We start from the raw sequence: 24,747 nt of genomic DNA on the forward strand, positions 1-24,747 counted from the left end.
ATTAAGGGACATTAATGACCAGTGGTTGCTATCTCCTGTTAATTTAGTTATCATGGTTGACAATGTTAATTGGTGCATTTTTTTTTTCTTTTTCAGGATTTGCTGTAATGAGATCATCAATTGTCTGTGTTTTTGTTGGTGTAACCAACTTTCCTTGGGTAGGGGTTTTCCTTTTAGAATCTTTTGTAGGGTTCGGTTTGTGGCTAGGTATTGGTGAAATCTAGATTTTTCATGGAATATGTTGTTTTGTCCTTCTATGGTGATTGACAGTTTTGCTGGATATAGTAGTCTGGGCTGGCATCTGTTGTCTCTTAATGTCTGCATAATGTTTGACCATGACCTTCTGGCTTTCATTGTCTCTAATAAGACGTCAGGTGTAATCCTTATAGGTCTACTTTTATATGTTACTTGGAATTTTTCTTTGCAGCTCTTAATATTCTTGATTTACTCTGTAGTTTTACTTTTTTATTATTATCTGGTAAGTGTAATTTCTTTTGGATCCAGTCTATTTGATGTTCTGTAAGCTTCTTGTATCTTCATAGGCATATCTTTCTTTAGGTAGGGAAAGATTTCTTCTATGATTTTGTTAAATAAATTTTGGGTGCCTTTGAGTTTATCTCCTTGTTCTTTTAAACCTATTTTTCTAAGATTTGGCCTTTTTATGATGTTCCATATTTCATTAACATTTTGGATTAAGCTTTTGTTAGATTTAATGTTTTCCTTAACTGATGATTCTATTTACTCTATTGTATCTTCAGTGCTTGACATTCTTTCTTCCATCTCTTGTATTCTACTATTCATGCTTGCATTTGTGATTGCTGATCTTTTTCTCATTATTTCTGTTTCTATAAATCCTTTTGTTTGTGTTTTCTTTATTATTTCTATTTCAGTTTTCAAGTCCTGGATAGTTTCTTTTATATGTTTTATTCCTTTTTCTTGGTTTTCTTGAAGTGATTTGTTGATATCTTTCCAAATTTTTGCTTGTTTTTGTTTTTTCCTCCATTTTTTAAGGGAATTTCTCATTTCATCTTTAAAAATTTCAAACCATACTCTTGAGGTTATTTTTCAGATCATTTTCTTCTGGTTCATGCGTATTTGGTTGTTCAGGTCTTACTTTTGTAGGGTCTTTATGTGTTACTGGTATTGTGTTGCTCTTTGTGGTATAGCGTGTGATCTTACCATTTCTACTCATCTTTTCTTCTAATAGGTATAGTTGGGGCTGGCTGAGATGCTGTTAAATAACCTTCTGTGTGCCAGTGAATACAAAGCTCAGATGGTTGTTCCTCATGGTACAGACACTGTCAGAGTTCTAGTTACCCCATTGGTTACTCCTATTCCTGGAGATAACTCAGTGTTCCTCTGCTTTGCTCTGCTCCCTTGGAGTTTGCTGTCTCAGGCCTACTTTGGCCTAGTCTGCTGGCTTTGATCTGCTTCTGTAAATCCTGGTCTGTATCTCCTTCTGTCTTTGACTTGGAGTTGGACCTGTTCTGGTGGAGAACAATGACTCTGGATCAGGTTGCTGGTTGAGTCCTGCTCTGCCAGTGTTCTGGGACTGGTGTTGGCTCCCAGGACTAGATTTACTACTGGCTTCTGCTCCCATTGGAACTTGTTTCCTCAGGTCCTCTCTTTCCTTCTTGTCTCACTCAGTTCCAATCCTGTGGAATATGTTGCCCAAGGTGGTTGCCTCAGGGCAACTTAGGCTTAGGTTACTGTGTTTAACTTGTATCCATAAATCCTGGTCTGGAATCCCTCCTGCAGAAGTCCCTGTGTTAGAATTGGACCTGGAAAGGTTTCTGGTTTTGATCTATTGCCTCAGAGGTCCCAGGTTCTGGTGCACCTGAACCTGCAGAGGACTTGCTTACTTCCTCAAGGTCCCAGACTCATGCTCAGACCTGCAGGGGTTCCAGGTTCCTGCCTATTCCCTTTGATGTCCGAGACCCATGCCTAAACCCACAGAGGTCCTGGCTCAGGCCTACTCTCTTTGTGGTCCCAGACTCATGCCTGGTCCTGCTGAGACCTCTAGCTCCTTCCTATTCCCTCGGAGGACCCAGATTCACTCATGCCCAGACTGACAGAGGTCCTGGCTCAGACCTAGTTTCTGGGAGGTCCTAGATTCTCTCCCAGACCCACTGGGGTGTTGACTTAGGTCTACTCTCTTGAAGGTCCCAGATTCATGTCCACACCCTCAGCAATCTCTGGCTCTGGCTCACTCTCTCAGTGGTTACTCCCCTGTACCTGTTCTGGTGAAGATGGATTAGGTCGCTGGCTCAATCCAAAAGACTCTGCCAACATGCCAGCTACTTTATTGAATCCTCCAATACAGAATTTCCTAGCAGAGCATACACAGGAAAAGGTCAGCTACTTGTGCCATTATTGTTTGCTTTTCCATTTGGCCTACCACCAGGCTGCAGCTGAGAAGTCTGGCTTTTAGCTGGCCTTTCCTAGTTTGGAGTTAGTCTTTCTCCCCTTTAACCATCGTGTGGAGACCTTAGGGAACATTTGATGCTGGTTTGTCTATTTTCGCAATTGTTGTTTTGGTGGGTTTTCTTTTTCTGTTGCTGTTTTAGTTAGGTTTGGATTTTGAGGCAGGTTCCCACTGTTCTGGCTTGTCTGGAGCTCACTATGTGCACCATACTAGCCTTAAACTCACAGAGATGTCCCTGCCACTGTCTCTCAGGTGCTGGAAATAAAGATGTGAGTTGCCACTCTCAGCTTTTGCTTCTACTTTCTTAAATCAGGGCTGCTTCCCGGTCAAGTCATTCCTCCCAACAAGACATCGTTAAAAGAACCCTCAGATCAAAGAACTAACGAGTATCAGGGTGACCTGGAGTTGAGGCTTCAGGCTCTTCCTAGGACTAAAGGAGCATTACACTGTTGCAGATCATGCCAGGCTTTTAGCCTCCACCCCTATAGAGTAACAATAAAGGATACCATGTTGCCATGGCGTCACATGCACTTTGGTATACAGTCACATGCCCACACTTGTTCCACACATCTACCAAAAGCAGCCTCAGAAACAGTAACATTCTTATGTATGTCCAATAGCAGTTCCTGTTTGCCCAGTACTGGTTCTCTGTCTCTGTGTCTCCCACTTCTGTATTCTAAACACAGCATCAGAAGAAGACAGAAAAGAGCTCTCACTTTACTGTTCCCTGGTGTTAGCAAGATGGACATGGTGGGGGTTATTAAGCCACACCTAGATAAAGTCTACCTAGGGCAGACTAAATCACATGGCAAATCATCAAACAGTCATAAGTAAGGCATTCTAAATCCTATGTGGTAGATAGGCATAGTGTGTAATCACAACAGTCATGAGGCTGGGGCAGGATCCTGAGCTTCAAGAGCAATTTGAACTCCATAGTGAATTCCAGGCTACCCTGGCCTGCCTAGAGGGAGCCTATCTAAAATCAGTCTGTGTCTCCTGAGTCTAACAGATCACTGATACCTTTGGAACATTTTCTAGACACAGTCCTATTACTATACTGATGAGAAGGCCCTGCTTACTGTACCATATGATTTTGCTCTAAGCTTTCTTAGAATGAATACCACATGCAAACTTTGAAACCTGAGCAAACAATCCAACCTTGAGAAAGCCAGAGACATTGATTTCCAGGTACCTACCAGATGTTTGTGTTCTAGATACAGTGAACAGTTTTGTTTCTCTGATGGTAACAGCTTTAGTCTCCTCTACCCTAGCTCTCATGGCTATTACCACATTTGTCTATAGGAGATTGACATTTGGCTAGGCTCTGGCTTTCAAAATCAAGTGTTTAAGGAACGACATAGAAAACTGGAATGCAATCCTGTCAGCTTTGACAGAGGAAAGATAACCAGTCTTTCAGGATCTATTGTTTTTGAGTTATGTTTTCTAAAGGTGAACTTGGGGAATGGGACTTGGATATGATACCTTCAGCATTCTGGAAATTTCTTCAGCATCATTGGAGTACTGGACTCAGTGGTTGATTGCTGCAAGGACATTTTTTCTCATCTTTTATTTATAGATTGTATTTTATTTTTCTATTTTCCTTTCTTTTCCATGCAGGACTGGGGTTGAATCCCTGAATCCCATTTACAACATGCTACACCTCTACCTCAAGCCTTTACTCTCACATACTTTCCTGGTCTCTGGTGGGATTCCCCTCTGCATGCTGTGATTATATTAAAGAATAAAGAGAACTGTTGTGGCCTATAGCAAGGCAGAACTTAGCTAGGCAGGAAAAACTAAACTGAATGCTTGGAGAAAGAAGTCAGAGTCAGTGAGAAGCCATGTAGCCCTGTGGGAGACAGATGCTGGAAATTTGCCGGGTAAGCCACAGCCTCATAACTATACACAGATTAATTGAGATGGGTTAATTTAAGATATGAGTTAGCCAGAAATACACTTAAGCTATTGGCCAAACAGTATTGCAAATAATATGCTTTCTGTGTGATTATTACAGGACTGGGCGGGACAGAAACCTCCTACAACGTCTCTGTTTCTCTACTTGTTTTTATTTTGGTTGTTTTAATTTTGTTTTTGTTTTTTTTTTTTTCTCATGAGTTGGTCAGAATAAACAGGAGAGTTTCTAGTGTCTATGTAGAAAATCTATCTGAACTTTCTCCTTAGCATGTGACTCAGAAAACATTCAATAACACATACCCTGGCCTGATAAAAGAAGTAGTCCTATGTCTGGTTCATCTGGTAGAGTGTCACAATAAGTAAAGGAACTATTTTCAGAAAGAAAAGCCCAGGATTTCGAAAAGCAAACATAGGAGAGTGTTTTAATCTATGGCTTCAATAACCCTGAGTCTTTTACTTATCAAATGCAAGAACAGTGAAGTATTCCTCGGGTCATTGTATTTTAAATACCAAGTGCATGCTGTCATTTTAAAACATAAGCCCAGCATTCATGTGCACTTACCAAAGTCCCTGGAAACATTCCATTAAGATGTATAAACTGAATATTTGAATTCACATTTACTCAGTTGTCACAAAAAACTTATTGAAAGCAGGCATTCAGGAATTCTGGGTAAAACATACATCAGTGTCATGACGGTACCTCATAGTACCATGTTATAGTATTTTTTGTCAGAACCAGAAACACTTTGGGAAAGTAGGGAAAAGTTCAAGTGACCTCTGCAGAAGGTTCTGTCAGGAGTTCATTCTTGGGACATGCTCTTTGCTTTTGTAAGCATATTGTGCAATTCCACAATTCAAGAGAGGTGGATGTTGGATAAATGTCACCGGGTCAGGATTCCCTTCATGTCTAATGTGGAGGAGTTGTATTTATATTACAAAGCTCAAATTTCAGGAAGGGAAGATGCCTTTACTTTACTCCAGAGAAATCCACTTAAATGTAAACTCAGACTTTGGGTTCAGGGGAAATCATGAGTCATAAGATCTGTTGATGGGATGCCGCTGCTGGCATCCAGAACTCACATCATTTTTTGTTCTCTCTCTTCTCTCTCTCTCTCTCTCTCTCTCTCTCTCTCTCTCTCCATCTCCTTGTCTCTCTCTGTCTCTGTCTATCTGTCTCTCTCTGTGTATATGTGTGTATGTTCACATGTGTGTGCTTGTTCTAAGGATGAGGGACTCAGACATGTCCTGGAGTTTTGCTTCATGTGCATGTGTGAAAGAGCTTTAGGTTCCCCCTTACATTATCCATTCTCAGATACACCCTCACTCACCTCTCAGCCTAATCCAGACAAGTTTTAGTGAATCAAACCATGAGTCACATTGCAAAGTTATCCTTTAGGCTATCCTTAACACAGTCCATGGTTTGCACCAGTTAGGAAATTATCCCCAGAAGCATGGTGGAATTAGGACACTTTGCTAGCTCGGCTCAATTTTTTTTCAGAATAGGACTTTCCAGATAATATCATTCATACTAAAAGGCACATAATCAGTGCCTTATGCAGCTATTTGACACAAATGTGGTTAAAGGACCTTTATTTTCCCTACACAACAGATGCCAGGAACATGTCCCTTCTCTTTATCCAAGCATCTATGTCAGGACATCTCTTCATTAGCATACCACCCCCAGAAAACCATGGGCTTTCCATCCTTATCCCCTCACCATCAAAATGTCGATTCAAGTTGAACATGGCAACTAAACACAGAAAAGAATCTTATGAGCTAAAGGTGAGGGAATCTCATGAAGGAATACCATGAAGCAGAATAGCAAAGAGTTAAAGGGAGAGGAATTTGCTGTTTCCCCGCAGCCAGCCTTAATTTACATGCACATTGATCTCTTTTTTTAAAAATATTTATTTATTTATTATGTATACAATATTCTGTCTTGTGTGTCTGCCTGAAGGCCAGAAGAAGGCACCAGATCTCATTTCAGATGGTTGTGAGCCACCATGTGGTTGCTGGGAATTGAACTCAGGACCTTTGGAAGAGCAGGCAATGCTCTTAACCGCTGAGCCATCTCTCCAGCCCCCATTGATCTCTTTTTAACTTAAACTGACAAAGCCTCTATGTTCTTTGTCCTTCTGGGTCTCTCCATTCATCCAGCCCAACAACCACCTGGTCTCAGATCTCTGCTGGCTGAGTGGGAACCCCCAGAGCACAAGGTCAAGCAATGACCCTGCTAGCTATCCACCAAGGAAGGTTTGGGTCACTGCCCTTTCAGAAATTTGCCTACCAGGTCGGGGAGGGGTAGGGAAACAAAACTAGAAAAGGGCAGGGAGCCAGCACGTGCAGCCGCCATTACAAGATGGCACCTGGACCCTGCAGAACTAGAGTAAACAACTCCATATAAGGTCCTAGCCAGAATCACTAACTCGAGCATGCTCAGTGTCCTCAGTACTCCGGACCAAACAGGGAGCCTGAAGTGCCTGCTGAGGAACCTGAGCCAATGAGAGGCCTGAACACCTCCCTAGTTCCTATATAAGCAGCTGCAGCTGGGTGCTCAGCCCCCTTGCTTCCTGCTCTCCCTTCAACCAAGAGGCTCCAATAAAGCGTGATTTGGAAAGAATCCTCGTCTGGTCATTGTTTTTTCCTGCTGGTCAGGGAGTTCACCACAGAAAAGGTTATAAAAAGAGATTTGGGGCATTGGAGGAGAAGGGCTGTCCTGTGGCATAAAGGACTTGTGATTATAGTGATTAGTGGCTCTTCAATCAGAAAGGCAGTGCCAAGGAACCTTAGAAAGCCTTACAACCATGAAGAGCCTCTTTAGGCCAGTGATCAATGAATGGTTAAAGAAAGAAAGAAAAAAGGATTGCTTTGAGGTTTATAAGGTGGTTTTAGATTAAACCACAGGAAGTCTGATTTGACATACAAGGAAAACTAGAGCATTCTTAACACATGAAGTAGTACAAGAAAGCAATAGATGTAACAGGCTCAGAAAGCATCACTATTGCTTGCATACAGCCCTAGAGTTCTGGGAAGGATAAAGCCTAGGTCACAAGTTTGAGGCCAGCCTAGAGAGAGTAAGTGAGACACAGTCTCAAGTTTCTGCCAGTGCCCTCCCGTTGCCTTGGAGGCATATTTTTCAGTTCCATGTGTGTGTCTGTGTGTCTGTGTGTCTGTGTGTGTGTGTGTGTGTGTGTGTGTGTGTGTGAGAGAGAGAGAGAGAGAGAGAGAGAGAGAGAGAGAGAGAGACCCCGGGCTGGTTTCAACCTAACTACTTTAAATAGTCAAGCCTCACCTTGAACTCTTGGATCTCCTACCACTACTTATCAAGTGCCAGTGTCACATCACAACAGTGTGATGTCCCACACAGCCTTTTCCATCTTTAGGTCCTTTCTGTTTGTCTGACACAGATTTTCACTATCTAGCTCATGCTGGCCTCAAACTTCCCATCCTCCTGCTGCTATTTCTCTTGTTCTGGTACTACAGGCATGTTCCATCATTCTTGGCATTATAGTAAAGAGACTAGGCAATGTAGTGAAGATGATGCTGGATTTCCACAACTCTGATCTCTGTATGGTACACCCAGAGAATTTTCTTATGGAAAGTTATACCTTTTAGGTATTTCCCAAATATTGTGCAAATCATATTTCTACAGTCCTTCATGTTATAAATAACATAGAACTTACAGCTGTAAATATGTTTTGGAAGAATATTCTAGACCAGTTTGAAAATGTAATTGGGTTGGGCTAAAACAAAATCAAGCTCAAAGACCTAAGAACCTAGATAAAAATAAGAAACTACAACACACTTATTTTTTTTTAAATTAAGGGACTACTTGGAGCAATTATCTGGCTTGACAGAAAACACTATTGGTAATTGTGAGCAAAGTTCACTCAGAAGGTAGGCTGTGCTTCTCACTGTCACATCTGCAGTCATAAGAGCCAAATAAGACAAAAGGAGGGCTTCGGGGCTGTGGTGGCACATGCCTTTAATCCCAGCACTGGGGAGGCAGAGGCAGGCATATATCTCTGATTCTGAGGCCAGCCTGGTCTACAAGCGCTAGTTCCAGGACAGGCTTCAAAGCTACAGAGAAACCCTGTCTCAACAAATACCAAACAAAACAAAAAACAGAAGGAGGGGCTTTTTCTTCACCTTCTAACACACAGAGATAAAGGCAGACATAGACACACTGAGACATAGGTTTAGTCTGTAGAAGCAATCAAAATAGAGATCCATTTAAGGACTGTTGCTTTTAAACAATTGGCTGCTACTTTGTCACAAGTTCTGAAACAGCCAGGCAAACATCATTTGTAGATGCATTAAATTCAAAATAGTCCTACACAGATACAGGAATTTTGATGACCTTGTAGGTATGACTGTTCAACAAACAGCTTTAGAGGTAACAAAATACTTTGTTTTCCTGGTGATTGCTTTTACTATAGATGGAACATCTTTTAATTAACAGTTTTCACTTAGTACAGGAAATAATTAGCTTCAATATGACATTTCCATACACACAAATCATTCTAGTTTGTTCATGCTCTTTTGTACTCTTTCTTGTTCTCCTATTTCCCCTTCTCTCCCTAAATAGTTACTCTTCCTCTTTCATATCTTGTGTTTGTGTGGCGGGGGTGTATGTGTGTGTGTGTGAGAGAGAGAGAGACATCAAATTTCCTTTATCCATTAATCTGTTGATGAACACCTAGGATGATGCCATAACTTGGCCATTGTTATTAGTGCCACAAAAGAAACAGGGACTCCCTCGTCTCTCTGTAACAGGCTGGCTCAGAATCTCTTGCAGCTATTCCCAGGAGTCCTGCAGCTACATCATGTACCAGTTCTATTGTCAGTGCTTTGAGGAACCTGCACTGTGATTTTCCATGGTGGCTGTATTGACATCTCCACCAGGTTTCATTTTCTCACATTCTTGCCAGCATGTGATGTCACTGCTTTGTTTTTGGTGGCCATATCGACTGCAGTGAGATGGAATCTGAATGTAGTTTTACCTTGCAGACCTGTCGCTATCTAAGAATGTTGAACAATTTCCCTACCTTTATCAGCCATAGTTGCCTTTCTTCTTCTAAGAATTTTTTTTTAGTTCATTGGTCAATGTATTGATTGAATGATTTGGATACTGATATTTGAGTATTTTATTTCAGTGTATGATATAGAGCTAGAAAGAAATTCCTTCCTTCTGTATGTGGCATCTCCACTCTGCTGCCTATTCCCATTGCTGTGCAGCTCTACAGTTTTAGAAAACCCAATCTGTCAGTTGTGCCTCCTGAGCACTTAGACCTCTTGTCAGAATGTCCTTTCCATGCCTCCCCTCACATGACATGTTCTCCCCATTTTAGATCAGCAGTTTCAAAATTGAAAGCCTTCCATTAAGGTTGCTGCTGCAGACCTAATTGACTTCTGTACAATTAGGTGAGACATAGTGACTTAGATTAATTCTTCTTCAGGAGAACATACAGTTTTCTCAGCACCATTTGGTGAAAAAGTGGTGCTTTCTGTGGTGTGAGCTTTTGGCACCTTTGTTAAAAATTATGTCAAATGACCATCTGCGGTTCAAGGACTTGGGAGATAGTAGCAGGAGGATCAGTAGTTCAAGGCAAGACCATCCTGAGCTGCAAGGGATCCTGTCTCAGACACACACACAAACCTGTACCTGTGTGGATTTACTCTGAGTCTCTTTTCTATTCCTTTGTCTTTGTCTCTGTTTTGGTGCTGGTAGCATGCTGTTTTTGTCTCTATGGTTCTGTAGTGTAACAAAATTGGGCGTTGCCATGCTTAGGATAGCTTTGATTAAGTGTGATGTTTTGTGTCTCTGTGTGAATTTTGGAAGTTCTTTAGCAATTCTGTGAAGAATAACATTATAATTTTGATTGGGATTGCACTGAATCTGTCAATTGCTTTTGGTAAGATCACCATTTTCACAATATTAATTTTTAAAATTCATATCAGAAAGTCATTCTTCAAATTGTTTCTTTGGTGTTTAAAATCTTTTATTATTTATGAAAATTTATTTTATGTGCTTTGGTGTGAAGGTGTCAGATCCTCTGTAACTGGACATGTGAGCTGCCATGTCGGTGCTGGGAACTGAAGCCAGGCCCTCTGGAAGAGCAGCCAGTGCTCTTAGCTGCCAAGCCATCTCTCCAGGCCTGATGTTTAACATATTGATTGTTTTGTTGGTTTGTTTGTTTCATTGCTTTATAAATAATACCATTCAAAATGTCCACTTCCTCCCCTCCTCCCACTCCCGCACTCACCCTCTCCCCTCTCCCTCTTACAACAATTGTTAATTGTCATTTTACATTTTTAATTGTAGGGCTAGAGAGATGGCTTAGCAGGTAATGGCATATGCTACTAAGTCTGAAAAGCTCCATTCAGTGCCTGGGAGCTATTTGATGGAAGTGATCCTCAGACCTCCACACACCCACAGTGGCAAGTGAATGTGTATACACACACAAAGAAAGAAGTGGAAAATATAATAAAATTTTAACTGCACATGTCTTCTTTTTGGTTTTTCAAGACAGGGTTTCTATGTGTAGCTTTGGAGTCTGTTCTGAATCTTGCTCTGTAGACCAGGCTGGCCTCAAATTCACAGAGATCTGCCTGCCTCTGCCTCCTGAGTACTGGGATTAAAAGCATGTGGCACCACTCCCCAGCATCATTATAATTGCAGGTGATTTTAACAAGTATTTAGCTTAAAAGTTAAGTTTATTCCTAGGCAGTTAATTTTTGACTCATTTTGTTTGTATAATTATGTATTTTTGTGTATAGCTGTGTGTATACGAGTACCCTCAATGGCCAGAAGATAGCACTGGATCTCAGGGAGCTGGAGCTGGAGGAAGTTGTGAGCTTCTTAAACTTTAGTTCTCTGGAAGAGTAGCATGATCTCTTATCAGTCGGCTATCTCACTAGTCCAATTGCCTAGGTGATTTTATTTTTGTAATTGTTAAAGGAATCATTTTATTTCTCTCTCAGTAAGCTCAGCATTTATATAGAGAAACATCTAATTCTATAGGCTTATTTGGTATTCTGCTACTGTGCTGAAAATGCTTATGAGATCTAAGATTCCTTTGGATCTCTCAAGTACAGAATCTGAGAGGCAATTTAACTACTTCTGTTTTCTTTTGGCTTCTGTCTCTTGTCTTACTGCTTTGACTAAGATTTCAGCACTGGATTGAATAAGAGTGAAGAAAGTGGACTTTTCACCTTCTTATTCGAAATGAAATGCTTTCAGTTTCCTCCCATTTAGTACAATGCTGGTGACAAGGTTGACGTACATGATCTTCATTATGTTTCTGTGGTTGAATTTTATTGTCACCATAAGTGAATTTGGGCCAGTTGAGTAGCACATTTCTAGAGAGACTGCTTTCAGGAATATACCCCGGGAAATTCGGCGGCACCAGTCAGTGGGCTGGGCTCCCAGAGTGAGCAAAGAGGACAAAGTGATAAAGCAAACTGAGCAGAGCATCATCATTCTCTGCCTCGTCGCCACTGTCACAGTGTAAAGAGCTGTCACAACAGCCTGCCACAAGAGCTGGAGCCATTGTCAATACCATGCTATCCCAATATGACAATCTGTATTCGCTCCAAAGCCTGCACAAAATGTGCCCTTGTCTTCTGAAGGTAAATTGGTCTGGTATTTTGTCAGGAAAATGAGAAATGAAATAAGTCCAGAACCTTGGTACCAGGGTGGGAATCATTATTGTTATAAATGTGACCTTGCAGTCCATAGGCCTTAGGAATGAGATCATGGGAGGAATGTAGAAGAGTTCCGAGATGTTGGCTAGAGAACTCCTCAAACACTGTACATAAAGCTTAGTGGGTGGGACATGGGAAGACTAAAATGCCAATAGAAATGTAAACAGTGAAGTCTGTGCTCATGAGGTTCCAAGAGGGAACAAGGACTCTACTGGGAACTAGGTTAAGATGCCATTTGTCTTATATCCTCTCAGAGAATCTGGCTGCATTCTGTCTTATACCCTGAGGAGCTGCAGGGACCTGAAATCAGAAGTGATGGACTAAGTCTGGCATAGGAAATCTCAACACACCATACTAATTTGTATGATCAACTGATTTTTAAATCACCTTTGTGTGTTGATGGGCGAGGCCGATCGGAAGTTGTAATTAACCAAACCAACTTTAAATAATATTCAGCTTTAATAAACAGAAGAAAGGAAACTTACAAAACCAGGGTTCCAGCAATTCAGGAGAGCAGGAACACAAAGAGAGCGAGCAAGAGCACATGGATGCCTTTATTGGATATCTGTGGCCCCAGGGGACACACTAAGCATCATGTGATTTGCTGAAGTCACACATCATCTCCCCCTTTCTCTAAACAAGATCGAACTAAACCCAATACAACTATATACAGTAGGAACAGATACCAAATATAAAATTACAAACAACAAACAATATTAAGCAAGAAACATATAACAAAAGTTTTGCTAAGCATTCTATTTCAAGGAGTCTAAATAATGTAGAGAGTAACTACAATTATCTTGCCTCTTACTGACTAATTCTCACATCTTGATTAACCCATTTCTATCACTGAGTGTAGCACCACGAGGTGGTGGCTTACCAGGAAAGATCTTAACCTGCATCCATCTTGGAGAGGAGAGCTATAGCATCTGTCCCACTGCCTTATTCCTCCCAGTATTCTCTTCTGTCTTTCCCGCCTACCTATGTTCTGACCTATCAGGCCAAGTAGTTTTCTTTATTAATTAACCAATGGAAGCAACAGATAGATTGAAGACCCACCTATATCAGTGTGTGATTTCTTTCTGGGTCTCCCAACATTGGAGTCTGCTAGGAGCAAAGAATGGTGTTTTTAAATAGAGTTATCTTGCCTTGTCTACCATTTATGAAACTGCTGATCCTGGACTAGCCAAGGGTCAGGCCTTCAAAATGTCCATCTTCTTTGGGAGTGTCTCTTCTTTGTATAGCAACAGCATCTACTACACACACTCTGCTTTCTAAGCCTTAGGGCTATGCAGGTGCTCCCATGTTCCACCTTCTCCAGAGTTTATATTTTCTGCTCTGCCTACTTACCAAGTTAATGAGAGGCCCCTGAACACTTTGAAGAGTGGGGAAGGGTAGCAAAGAGAGGACTGAGATCTGAGCACGAGGCTCAGGCTCTGTGTTTTCATAAGTCAACCTCAGTGAACGCTCTGTGGGAGGAAGGGGGCTGTGGAAATCAAGTGTTCCAGTGGGTCTGAGTTTCTGTTTTCCATCTTGCCAGTAGTGAAATGCATGGCAGAAAGGTACCTCTAGAAGTCAAACTTCCTGCCGACCTCAGATGACAGTAATAGTTCCTTATACTTACATGGAGGGCTGGGCTAGAAACCACCATTCCACTTAGCACCCTAATCAGATGCCAACCTGAAAGGATCAGCATGTCCATATCTGCTTTCCCATTCTCTGTAATAGTGCCTACAGCTATCTCCCACTCGAGGGCTGTAGCAGGGTGTCTTCAGGCTCCCTGACTTAATCCTTGTTCTCATGACACCAGAGTAGCGAAGGTCGACCCCTTGGTTCCCTCTCATCATGGCACTTAGCCACTGTGATTGGGGAAGGGCACAATGAACATCCTGTGTGATGCCAACCTATCATGAAGCAATCACCATCCCACTAAATTCCCCAGGGTGATGCCAGCCTTGCAAGAAGAGTGGGTTTGTCCTATGAGTAGGACTACCAGTCACTCTTCACCAGGCCCACCTGGTACGCTTTGGCTGAATCATCTGCTTTCTAAATAGACCTTCTTGAGTCCTGTGGAGTAGCTGAGAAAGGGGACCTGAAATACATTCAATAGGTAATTTGGGGTGACTTTAAGAAAAGTTATCTTCAGTGGATTTCTGTCACTGCTAGGTAACAACGGGAAAGATAATGGTTGCTGGAGTTACGTCTCAGAATGGGCAGGCGCTGGGCTAGAGGCGGGTCTCTCCCAGGCATTCTGAGGCTGGCTAGAGAGGAGGAGGCAGGCAAGAGGCAGAGCTTAGGCTGCCTCGCAGGCAGCGGAGGTGGCAGAGCCCAGCCAGTCCCCTCCTGGCAGGACCACTGAAGCCTAGTGAAGAAAACTAAAGGTCCAGTTGATTGGATTTCAGTACTATGTCATAACAGACAGATAATCCTCCGCTTCTTCATCAAGATGGAAAACTCAGATTCTAGCGATCAAGGAAATAACCAATCTGCAGCACAGCGCAGAAGGCAAGTGGATCGCTTGAATCGGGAAGAAGCTTTCTATCGATTTGTAAATAATATGAGCGGAGAAGACTATCAACTTCTGAGAGACAACAATTTGTTAGGCACCCCAGGTCAAAGTACTGAGGAAGAGCTGCTCAGAAGACTACAGCAAATTAAAGAGCGGCTGCCTCTGCCCCCGCCGCCGCCACTGCCACCGAGCACAGAAGAAAATGGAGACTCTTCAGATGACGAGTCCAGTGATGACTCCATAATAGATGGTCTTAGCTCTGTCAGACAGACTGGCAATACAAGAAGTGGTCAGAGAGAAAATCAGTCCGGGAGGTCAGTGAGCCACACTAATTTAAACAGTGGTGATTTCAGATTCAGTTTAGAGACAAATGTTAACTGTAATAATGGAAGCCAAACCTCAGAGAATGAAAATGAACCATCTGCTACACATCTTATTGCAGAAAACATGGATATCAGCATCCACAGGCAAATGGAAAATTCAGCATCTGAGACATCATCTGCCAGAACACCTAGGTCAGAACACAATTCTGCTGAAGCATTAACAGATGTGCCATCCACCAGAGGTCGGAGGAGGGTAAGAAGCCCAAAACCAGAACACCAGCGAAGAACCAGAGCCAGAGCTGAAAGAAGTAGGTCTTCTCTGCACCCAGCAAATGAAATTCCACGAAGATCTCATCATAGCATCTCATCTCAGACTTTTGAGCAGCCTTTGGTAAACGAGATCGAGGCAAGTTCTAGAGCCCCTCACCATGGGACTTTGAGACACCAGATAAGTGGACCTGAGTTGCTAGGTAGAGGTCGTTTTGTGGCTTCTGGGTCAAGAAATTCTGCCGCTCAAGGGACAAGCTCTTCAGACACAGATACCAATGGTGAAGCGGCAGGATCTGATCAAAGACCTCCAACCAGAGACCTTCAAGTCAGAAGAGTTCTGCTGCCAGAAGACCGGCAGAGAGCTAGCATAGCTAGCAGAACACGGTCAAGGTCTCATTTCCCAAACAACACGGTCACTTATGAAAGTGAACCTGGAGGTTTTAGAGGCACCTTTACACTTTCTGAACGTGCAGCTGGGAGAACCCATGTGAGTACTCACAGGTTTTCCACTCTTACAATCTTCAATACCAGAACAAGGCAAACTACATCTCTTCCGATTCAATCCAGGTTAAGGCAGAGAACAACAGCTTTTGATGAGCTTCTGTGGAGTGGAAGAGGGAGCTCTGGTGGTAATAACTCTGCTTCTGTCTCCAGCTACAACCCTGGCTCCAGTTCCATTGACGAATATTCAGAAAGTATCTCAGAGATGTTTGAAGGAGGTGTTGAAGCAACCCGACTTTACCCCTTTAATGACAACCACCTAACTAGAGGACCTACCAATGTACAGAATAATAACTTGCCAACGAGAAGTTTTGGTGAAAATGATGCATCAAAGACATGCACTATTTGCATTACTGAATATACAGAAGGCGACAAACTTCGTGCTCTACCTTGCTCCCATGAGTACCATGTCCACTGCATCGACCGCTGGTTATGGGAGAATAACACCTGTCCCATTTGTCGCAGGATCGTCTTATCTTCCTGGAACAGACGAAGGGTTCTCTGAGAACAGAACTCTCGAAACTGTGTTGCTGGAGTAGTGACTGGCAAATGGAAATCGCTTCCTTTATCTCCGTGTTTTTGCGCGGTATTTTAATATAAAGTCACAACCTGAATGGAGTCATTGCTTTCTGAGGGAATCGTGTCTTTTTTCTAGTTTCTCTTTCAGGATAGAAATGATGGAGGAAGGTCATTGGTTAAATAATAAAGAAACCGCTTGGCCCTCATAGGTTAGAACATAGGTGGGTGGAGTGAACAGAACAGAATGCTGGGAGGAAGAGGAAGTGAGCTCAGATGCAGGGCAACTCCTCTCAGAGCCAGACGCCATGCCGCTGTGCTCCTGAGAAGGCACGATGCAGCCAGCCGCCAGCTCAGACATGCTGAATCTTTCCTGGTAAGACTAGTGCTACACAGATTATTAGAGATGGGTTGATCGGGATATGAGAATTAGCCAGTAAGGGCCAGAGCTAATGGGCCAAGCAGTGTTTAAAAGAATACAGTTTGTGTGTTCTTATTTTGGGACATAAGCTAGCCAGGCGACCAGGAGCTGTGGCGGCAGGAACACAGCCCGCAGCTCCCCACTACATAGAAAGAATATTTCAGACGCGACGTGCATGTGGCCACTTTGGAATAGCACTCCTATCTCTTGGGTTCTGTAGGATGCATACAAGTATTTTTAGTGGGAGTTGCTTTTTTATTTGAACAAGTCCATGACTATTATATATTACTAGTGTTGTAGACATTAAAGATAAGGTTGTTTGTATTGGTGTCTGGTGTCCAAAGTATTCTCTCTCAACCTTTGTAACAGGCAGAGAGCCCACATGTGAGGGTGTCTGCTTTTCCCCTTCAGTACAGTTCACTATGTTTATGACCAATAACAGTGTTGTAATTGAGTTACCTAGTAAGTGGTTCTTTTCAGAAAACTGTATTTAAATGTACATTGCTATATCATGCTTCACTTGGCAAGGTCTTAGGAAAGAGTATTTCTAAGTCACAGTTTATGCAAATAAAAACAGCTGTGACCTCAAAGAAAAACAGAAAACTTACCTTGATACTTAGATCCATTGTCAAAGGTAAGATCATTGGTTTCAGTGACTGAAGCTAAATAAGCTCTTTCCAGCAATAGCAGTGTTGAGAAAAACCAGAATTTATATTAAGAATTCCAGGAGGCCAAGCTGTTTCTGGCTCGTGGATACATCATGAAAAATCATTGTTCCTCTTTTCAGACCAAACTTTCTAGTTACTCAGGAAGATTAATAAGACATGGGACCTTTGTTGTATTACTTCAATCCTTTTTCCATTTCCCACTTTAAGACTCTGTAAAATGTTTCTCTCAATGTTCTCTCTGCATATTCGGAAAAACAAGTAGGCTGAGAGTATTCCTGAGGTAAAGCCATTACAGCTGCTGCCTCCTTCTGACCCTGACATTTCTCTTTCAATGAAGGCATCCTCATGAATGGTTCCCTGAGGATTCTTTCTTTCTTTCTTTCTTTCTTTCTTTCTTTCTTTCTTTCTTTCTTTCTTTCTTTCTTTCTTCTTTCTTCCTTCCTTCCTTCCTTCCTTCCTTCCTTCCTTCCTTCCTTCCTTTCTTTCTTAAAAATTTCTACCTCCTCCCTTCCTTCCATTTCCCTCTTACTCTCCCTACTTCCCTTACCCCTCCCTCCCCAGTCCTAAGAGAAATCAGGGTTCCCTGCCTAGTAGGAAGTCCAAGGCCCTCCCCCTCCACCCAGGTCTAGTAATGTGTACATCCAAACAGACTAGGTGCCCCAAAAGCTAGTACATGCAGTAGAATGAAAACCCAGTGCCTTTGTCATTATCTTCTCACCCCTCATTGACAGCCATATTCAGAGAGTCTGGTGTGATCACATGCTTATTCAGTCCCAGTCCAGCTGGCCTTGGTGAGCTCCCATTAGATCAGTCACGCCATCTCAGTGGGTGAACGCACACTTCGCGGTCCTGACTTTCTTGCTCACATTCTCTCTCCTTCTGCTCTTCATCTGAACCTGGGGTGGTCAGTCCAGTGCTCAAATGTGTGTCTCTATCTTTATCTCCATCCATCGCTGGATGAAGGTTCTATGGTGATATGCAAGATATTCATCTGTGTGGCTATGGGAGAAGGCCAGTTCAGGCACCCTCTCCTCTGCTGACCAAAGACCTACCTGGGGACTTCTCCTTGGACACCTGGGAACCCCTCTAGAGCCAAGTCTCTTGCCAACCCTAAAATGGCTCCCTTAATTAAGATATCTACTTCCCTGATCCCATACCCACCCTTCCTCCATCTCAACCATCTCATTCCCCCAAGCTCTCCCCAATCCTCCCCTTCTCCCATCTCTCTCCCCACCCCCCCTTCCCCTCAACCCACCCCCACCCCTGAGCTTCCAACTTTTGCCTGGCAATCTTGTCTACTTCCAATATCCAGGAGGATAACTAAATGTTTTTCTTTTGGTACACCTTCTTATTTAGCTTCTCTAGGATCACAAATAATAGGCTCAAAGGATTTTATTTATGACTAGAATCCACTTTTTTTCTTTTCTTTTTTTATTTTATTTTATATTAATTAATTTATTTAATTATTAAAGATTTCTGCCTCTTCCCCGCCACCACCTCCCATTCTGTAGGTTTTCTTTTTTTTTCTTTTTTTTATTAATTAATTTATTTAATTATTAAAGATTTCTGCCTCTTCCCCGCCACCACCTCCCATTCCCTCCCCCTCCCCCAATCAAGTCTTCCTTCCTCCTCAGCCCAAAGAGCAAGTAGGTTTCTCTGCCCTGTGGGAGGTCCAAGGACCACCCACCTCCATCCAGGTCTATTAAGGTGAGCATCCAAACTACCTGGGCTCCCACAAAGCCATTACGTGCAATAGGATCAAGAACCCATTGCCATTGTTCTTCAGTTCTCAGTAGTCCTCATTGTCCATTATGTTCAGCGAGACCGGTTTTGTCCCATGCTTTTTCAGTCCCCAGCCAGCTGACCTTGGTGAGTTCCCGATAGAACATCCCCATTGCCTCAGTGTGTGGGTGCACCCCTCGCAGTCCTGAGTTCCTTGCTCGTGCTCACTCTCCTTCTGTTCCTCCTTTGGATCGTGAGACTTCAGTCCAGTGCTCCAATGTTGGTCTCGGTCTCTGTCTTCTTTCATCGCCTGATGAAGGTTAATATTCAGGGGGATGCTTATATGTTTTTCTTTGGGTTCACCTTCTTATTTAGTATAACATATTCATCTTTTCTGGTCTGGGTTCCTCACTGAGTAAAGCGTTTTCCATTTCCATCCATTTGCATGCAAAATTCAAGATGCCATTTATTTTTACCACTGAGTAAAACTCTAAGGAGTATATGTGCCACACCATTTTTATCCATTCTTCTATTGAGGGGCACCTAAGTTGTTTCCAGTTCTGACTCTAACAAATAGTGCTACTATGAACATAGTTGAACAAATGCTTATGTAGTATGATTGGGCATCTCTTGGGTATATTCCCAAGAGTGTAATTGCTGGGTCTTGAGGTAGGTTGACTCCCAGTTTCCTGAGAAACCGCCACACTGATTTCCAAAGTGGTTGCACAAGTTTGCATTCCCACCAACAATGGATGAGTGTTCCTCTTACTCCACATCCTCTCCAGCATAAGCTATCATTGGTGTTTTTGATTTCAGCTATTCTGACAGGTGTAAGATGACATCTCAAAGTTGATTTGATTAGCATTTTCCTGAGTGCTAAGGAGGTTGAGCATGACCTTAAGTGTCTTTTGGCCATCTGAACTTCTTCTGTTGAGAATTCTCTGTTCAGTTCAGTACCCCATTTTTTAATTGGGTTAATGTGAGTTTTAATGTCTAGTTTCATGAGTTCTTTATATATTTTGGAGATCAGACCTTTGTCTGATGCAAGGTTGGTGAAGATCTTCACCATTCAGTAGGTTGCCATTTTGTCTTAATGACAGTGCCCTTTGCATTACAGAAGCTTCTCCGTTTCAGGAGGTCCCAATTATATGTTTTTTTTTTCTTTCAGTTTATATATATGATGGATTACATTGACAGATTTTCGTTTGTTGAACCAGCCCTGCATCTCTGGGATGAATCCTTACTTGGTCATAGTGGATAATTTTTTTAATGTGTTCTTAGATTCGGTTTGCCAGTACTTTATTGAGAATTTTTGCGTCGATGTTCATGAGTGAGATTGATCTGTAATTCTCTTTCTTGGTTGGGTCTTTGTGTGGTTTTGGTATCAAGGTAACTGTAGCTTCATAAAAGGAGTTTGGCAATGACTCTTCTGTTTCTATTTTGTGATGCGCATTAAGGAGAATAGTACTAGCTCTTCTTGGAAGTTCTGGTAGGATTCTGCCTTGAAAGCATTTGTTCCTGGGCTTTTTTGGTAGGTTTTTTTTTTTTGACAGCTTCTAATTCCTCCCAACTCACAGGTCTATTTAAATTGTTTACCTGGTGTTGATTTAATTTTGGTATATGGTACTTATCTAAAAAATATCCATTTCTTTCACCTTTTCCAATTTTTGATATACAGGGTTTTGTAGTAAGATCTAATGATTCTACCAATTTCCTCTGTGTCTGTGGTTATGTCCCCCTTTTCATTTCTGATTTTGTTAATTTTTGCATTCTCTCTCTGCAATTTGATTAGTTTGGATAGGGTTTTATCAATCCTGTTGATTTTCTCCAAGAACCAGCTTTTCTTTTCATTGATTCTTTGGATTGTTTTCTGTGTTTCTATTTTGTTGATTTCAGCCCTCAGTTTAATTATTTCAAGTCTTCTACTATTCCTGGGTGAGTCTGCTTCTTTTTTTTCTAGAGCTTTCAGGTGTGTTGTTTAGTCTCTAATGTGAGTTTTCTCCATTTTCTTTGTGTGGGCACTTAGTGCTATGAACTTTCCTCTTAGCACCACTTTCATAGTATCCCATAGGTTTGGGTGTGTTGTGTCTTTATTTTCATTTAATTCAAGGAAGATTTTAATTTCTTTCTTTGTTTCTTCTTTGACCCAGGGGTGGTTCAGTAGTTGACTGTTCAGTTTCCATGAGTTTGTAGGCTTTCTGGGGATAGAACTGTTGTTGAATTCTAACTTTATTCCATGGTGATCCAATAGTACATAGGTAGTTACCAAAATTGCATTGTATCTATGAATGTTTGCTTTGTTACCAATTATTTGATCAATTTTTGAGAAGGTTCCATGAATTACTGAGATAAATTATATTCTTTCTGTTTTGGTGGAATGTTCTATAGATGTCTGTTAAGTCCATTTGGTTCATTACATCTGTTTGTTCTCTTTCTCTGTGAAGTTTCTGTCTGGATGACCTGTCCATTGGTGAGAGAGGAGTGTTGTAATCTCCTACTATTTGAGTGTGGGATTTGATATATGTTTTGAGTTCTAGTAATGTTTCTTTTGCATATGTGGGTGCTTTTATTTTAGGGGAGTAGATTATTCAGGATTGAGGCTTCATTCTGACGAATTGTTCCTGTTATGAGTATAAAGTGTCCTTCTCCATCTCTTCTGATTGATTTTAGTTTGAAATCAATTTTGTTCAATGTCAGTATAGCCACACCTGCTTTTTTATTTGGTCCACTTTATTGGAAAACTTTTTCCCAACCCTTTACTCCGAGGTAGTGTCTGTCTTTGAGTTTGAGGTATGTTTCTTGTAAACAGCAGAATGTTGGATCCTGATTTCATATCCATTCTCTTAACCTGTGCCTTTTTATAGGTGAATTGATTCCATTGATATTAAGTGATATTAATGACCAGTGGTTGTTAACTCCAGTTATTTTTTTCTGGTTATAGTGTTTTTTTGTTTCCCTTCTTTGAGTTGTGCTTGTAAAGGGTTATCAGATGCTTGCATTATTATGGGTGTTGTTGGCTTCCTTTTTTTGTAGTTTTTCTTCTAATATTTTCTGTATGGCTGTGTTTGTGGCTATATATTGTTTAAATGTTTTTGTACTGAAATATCTTGTTTTCTCCATTGATGGTGAATGCAAGTTTTGCTGGGTATAGTAGTTTGGGCTTGCATCCATGGTCTCTTAGTGTCTGCAGCACATTTAATCAAGACCTTCTGGGTTTCTTGGTTTCCATTGAGAAATCAGGTGTAATTCTGATAGGTTTCCCTTTATATGTAACTTGACCTTTTTCCCTTGTAGCTCTTTGTATTCTTTCTTTATTCTGTATGTTTTGTGTTTTGGTTATTATATGGCAAGAGGATGGCTTTTTTGATACAGTCTATTTTGTGTTCTCTATGCTTCTTGTACCCTCATATAAATATCCTTCTTTAGATTGGGAACGTTTTCTTCTATAATTTTGTTGAATATATTTTCTGTCCCTGTGAGCTGTAAATCTTCTCCTTCTTCTACCCTTATTACTCTTAGGTTTAGTCCTTTCATGGTGTCCCAGATTTTCTGGATGTTTTGTGTTAAGAATTTGATGGAATTGTTATTTTCTTTAATCAATGAGTTGATTTCCTCTGTAGTATCTTCTGCATCTGAGATTCTTTCTTCTATCACCTGTATTCTGTTGGTTATACTTGTCTCTGTAGTTCCTGTTTGTTTACCCAGATTTTCCATATCCAGCCTTTCCTTGGATTTTGTTTTCTTCCTTACCTCCATTTCATTTTTCAAGTCTTGGACTGTTTCCATTACCTGTTTGATTTCTTTTTGTTTTTTGCTTTTCTTGGATATCTTTAAGAGATTTATTCATTTCTTCTACATTTTTGTTTGTCTTCTCCATTTCCTTAAAGGATTTTTTTTCACATTCTGTTTAAGGTCCTCTATTATTTTCATAATGTTCCATTTATATTTGATTTCTTCTACTTCTTCTGGAATAGTTTGTTCAAGTCCTCTTGCTGCGTGATCCCTGGATTCTGGTGTTGTCATGATGTGTTTCCTGTTGTTAAAGGAATTTTTGCATTTGTGCCTGTCCATCCCTTCCTTAAAATGCAGCCATGAGAGTCTTGGTGTCTTGGTCCAAACTTTGCTGTGACTGACTCTCTGGGTGAATCACCTCAGTGAAAGAGTAGGAACTGTCCCTGGGCCAAGGACCTTGGAGACAATAGTGCAATCTTGGTGGAGGCCGAATCATGTGGAGCAAAGAAGCTCCTGCAGCAGGAGCTGGAGGGGCCCTGTGCTCCTTTCCTGGACAGTCCATCCCTGGATGGCACACACTTACCTGTCTGGATGGATCTCCTCAGCACAGGAACATTGACTCCTGGGAGTCCAAGGACCCTGCATACAAAAGGGTGAGCTTTGGGGGAGGGCAGGGTCATGTGGTGATGGAGGAAGATCATTGGTTAAATAATAAAGAAACTGCTTGGTCCTCATAGGTTAGAACATAGGTGGGTGGAGTAAACAGAACAGAATGCCGGGAGGAAGAGGAAGTGTGCTCAGATGCCATGCTCCCCTCTCCCGGGCAGATGCAGGGCAGCTCCTCTGAGAGACAGATGCCATGCTCTCCTCTCCAGAGCAGATGCGATGAAGCTCTGACCCAGGATGGAAGTAGGCTAGAATCTTCCTGGTAAGCACACCTTGTGATGCTACACACATGAACAGAAATGGGCCAAGCAGTGTTTAATGAATAGAGTTTGTGTGTTGTTATTTTGGGGCATAAGCTAGCCATGCGACCGGGAGCTGGGGAGGCATGAACACAGCCAGCAGCTCCCCACTACACTAGCTCAGTCGGTAGAGAAAATTTGAAAGCAAATCCATTCTGTAATATAGGAGATTTATGATTTGAGAAGTTAAAACAACACTAAGGAGTTGCATTATTATCAGCAACAATGTGATGAACTTGCTGAATTCACTCAGGAGTTATGCCTGGATGGTTCAGTTTTCTGATTCCTTCTTAACACACACACACACACACACACACACACACATACACACACATACACACACTAGAGAGATGTAAAAACCCGTAAGAGAGATACACACATACAGAGATGCATACAAAACACATGAAAAAGCACACACTCAATAAAGAGTTTAAAAGACAAAGAGAGATACACACTTACAAAGCATAAATACTATTTTTTTTAATTTTATTTTCAGTATTTTGAATCACATAATCTTTGAAGGGACATGGAAAAATAAAGATGAGTTAGCATATTTGAAAGTATTGAAGATTGAGGTGAGATGTAGGATATATACATAGAAATCTAACCTAAAATGTGTTAAGGGGTGACATTATTTGGAAACAGAGTCTTTGGGGTAATGATTAAAATGAAGCTATGATCGTTAGACCTAATCAAATACAACTTGTGTCACTATACAAAGGAGAGTTTTGAATACAGAGAACTACTTGTCTGTCAAGAGTTATAAAGAAAAATGTACATCTATAAGGAAACTTAAGAGTAAAAATATTCTTTTTTTTCAGTGCCCTAAGGCTGAAAATCACCTTTTATTTCATAACTTCTAGGACAGAGAATAATTTCAGAGTGCATTGGCCAACATATACAGTATCCCTCAAAATCTAACCAACATGTGGGAAAAGATCATAGGAATATGTGTGAATGAGCAGGTATATAAACCAAACACAAGATCTATCAGTATCAATACCAACTCTCTTTCACTCCACAATGATTGAGTTCATCTACCTCAGAAACCTTTCTTAACATAAAATCACATAG

The 24,747-nt window shown here is 41.4% G+C and overlaps 1 protein-coding gene across 1 annotated transcript; it reads left to right on the forward strand.

Moving 5' to 3' along the window:
• The first annotated feature begins 14,492 nt into the window (after window positions 1-14,492).
• Window positions 14,493-16,154, forward strand: LOC130868223 (E3 ubiquitin-protein ligase RLIM-like). The gene has a single exon (XM_057760475.1). It carries the CDS (start codon window positions 14,493-14,495, stop codon window positions 16,152-16,154), a length of 1,662 nt encoding a protein of 553 aa, XP_057616458.1.
• The last annotated feature ends 8,593 nt before the right edge of the window (window positions 16,155-24,747 follow it).

The sequence above is a fragment of the Chionomys nivalis genome, chromosome X (assembly GCF_950005125.1).
Source record: "Chionomys nivalis chromosome X, mChiNiv1.1, whole genome shotgun sequence".
NCBI classification, from domain to species: domain Eukaryota; kingdom Metazoa; phylum Chordata; class Mammalia; order Rodentia; family Cricetidae; genus Chionomys; species Chionomys nivalis.